This window comes from Mus pahari, chromosome 8, assembly GCF_900095145.1.
Source record: "Mus pahari chromosome 8, PAHARI_EIJ_v1.1, whole genome shotgun sequence".
Taxonomy (NCBI): Eukaryota; Metazoa; Chordata; class Mammalia; order Rodentia; family Muridae; genus Mus; species Mus pahari.
In genome coordinates this window covers 22336234-22337948 of record NC_034597.1, presented here as the reverse complement: position 1 = coordinate 22337948, position 1715 = coordinate 22336234, and the positions used below count along the sequence as shown (strand labels likewise).

Here is a 1715-nt window from a genome sequence, read left to right as displayed (position 1 = left end):
AGGCGGATTTCTGAGTTCAAGGCCAGCCTGGTCTACAGAGTGAGTTCCAGGACAGCCAGGGCTATACAGAGAAACCTTGCCTCAAAAAACCAAATAAAAAAATAAATAAAAAAATAAATAAAAAAATAAATAAATAAATAAATGTCTTTTAAAATTTATATAATGAGTAAGGAAGGACTTTGTTCTGAATCCCTCATCTTTTTTTAAAAACAAAACAAAACAGACAAAATAGGTAGTGACCCTCTTTCCTGAGCCTCTGGGATGCTGTGGTTATGGGACTAAGCTGCTGCATTGATAAATGGAGGCTTCTAACTCCAGTCTCAGACCATCTGACGCACTCTTCTGATCTTTGTGGTCACCACATGCACATAGTGCAGACATGCATGTAGGCAGAACACTCATACACATAAAATAAAAATACACCTTAAAAACAAACAAACAAAAAAAACACTATACAATCATCATGGGGCATTGCAACATGGCAATTTATAGGTTGTACTGAAATTCTTTTTTATCGTTTTTTTTTGTTGTTGTTGTTNTTGTTGTTTTTTCGAGACAGGGTTTCTCTGTATAGCTCTGGCTGTCCTGGAACTCACTTTGTAGACCAGGCTGGCCTTGAACTCAAGAAATCCGCCTGCTTCTGCCTCCCAAGAACAGGGATTAAAGGTATGTACCACCAACTTGGGCTCTGTACTGAAATTCTTATGTAACATACAAAAGATGCTTTATAGAAATGGATGCTTTAAGAAGTAAGATGTAGACAGGGTCAGAGAGTAAGAAAATGACAAGAAGCACTAGCCCAGAACAATGTACAAGTACCTACAGGCACTGATTGGATTGCAGTGTTCATGCTAACCTCTCCACCATTCCAGTCATAAAGACTCTTGAGATGCGACCAGCACCCACCAGCCCAAATCACTGGCAATGCCAGCCTCTACCTTTTGATAAAGATTCATAGCCACAATAAGTGAGGGGCCTCTACCTTTTGATAAAGATGCATAGCCACAATGATAAGTAAGAGGCTATTTGATAAAGATGCATAGCCACAGTGTTAAGTGAGGGGCCATTTGACCCTGGAAAGGAAAGTCAGCAACAAAATAAAGGTAGTACTGAACATATGAAGGTTAATGTTGACACACTAACTAGACTTCTAAACTTCATTGTTTTCTCTACTCAGATGAACTGGCACCCCGGACACTTGTTTAACATGCATAAGGTTTTTCTTTTCATACTGTCAGTACTGATCATGTCACAGAAGAATTACAATATTAAAAGTATGTTTATGCATAAAAAAGGTCTGCACACCTGGATAGCCTCCTGAGACCCAACATCTCACTGTCATGAGTATTCCTGGGAAAGCAGAAACAAACAGTACATGTGAAGAGAAATAAGCAACATTGGAGGGTCATGCATAAGCCAAATATGACTGAGAAAAAGGAGATTATTTGGTCCAAAAGATAATAGATCATAACATCTGAAACATTTCAATGCAGAAACTGAAAGCCGATTTTTGGGTAGAGGGCAGGGAGAAAGGATGTCCTCCCAAAAGGAAGAGAATATATACCTGCAATCCATTTTTCTTAAGACTTTTCAGTATTAAAAAAAAAAAAAAAAAGAAACAGAAAAAACAGAATCATACATATTACTTGGGAGTAGAGTGGTATTTGGAAAACATAGTTCTGACATCTGCAATCAATAGGACCTTAGTCTCTGTC

The 1715-nt window shown here is 38.1% G+C and overlaps 1 protein-coding gene across 36 annotated transcripts in view; it reads right to left on the bottom strand.

The window, feature by feature from the left end:
- Pbrm1 (polybromo 1) overlaps positions 1-1715 on the bottom strand; it is a 112232-nt gene that overhangs the window by 70782 nt on the left and 39735 nt on the right. For 24 of the 36 annotated variants that reach the window (XM_029541399.1, XM_029541421.1, XM_021202983.2 and 21 more), the window contains one exon: positions 1306-1350. The exons of the other annotated variants lie outside the window; for them this stretch is intronic. In XM_029541399.1, coding sequence (XP_029397259.1) covers positions 1306-1350 — 45 coding nt within the window. The remainder of the gene's footprint in view (positions 1-1305; positions 1351-1715) is intronic. 36 annotated transcript variants of the gene reach the window in all.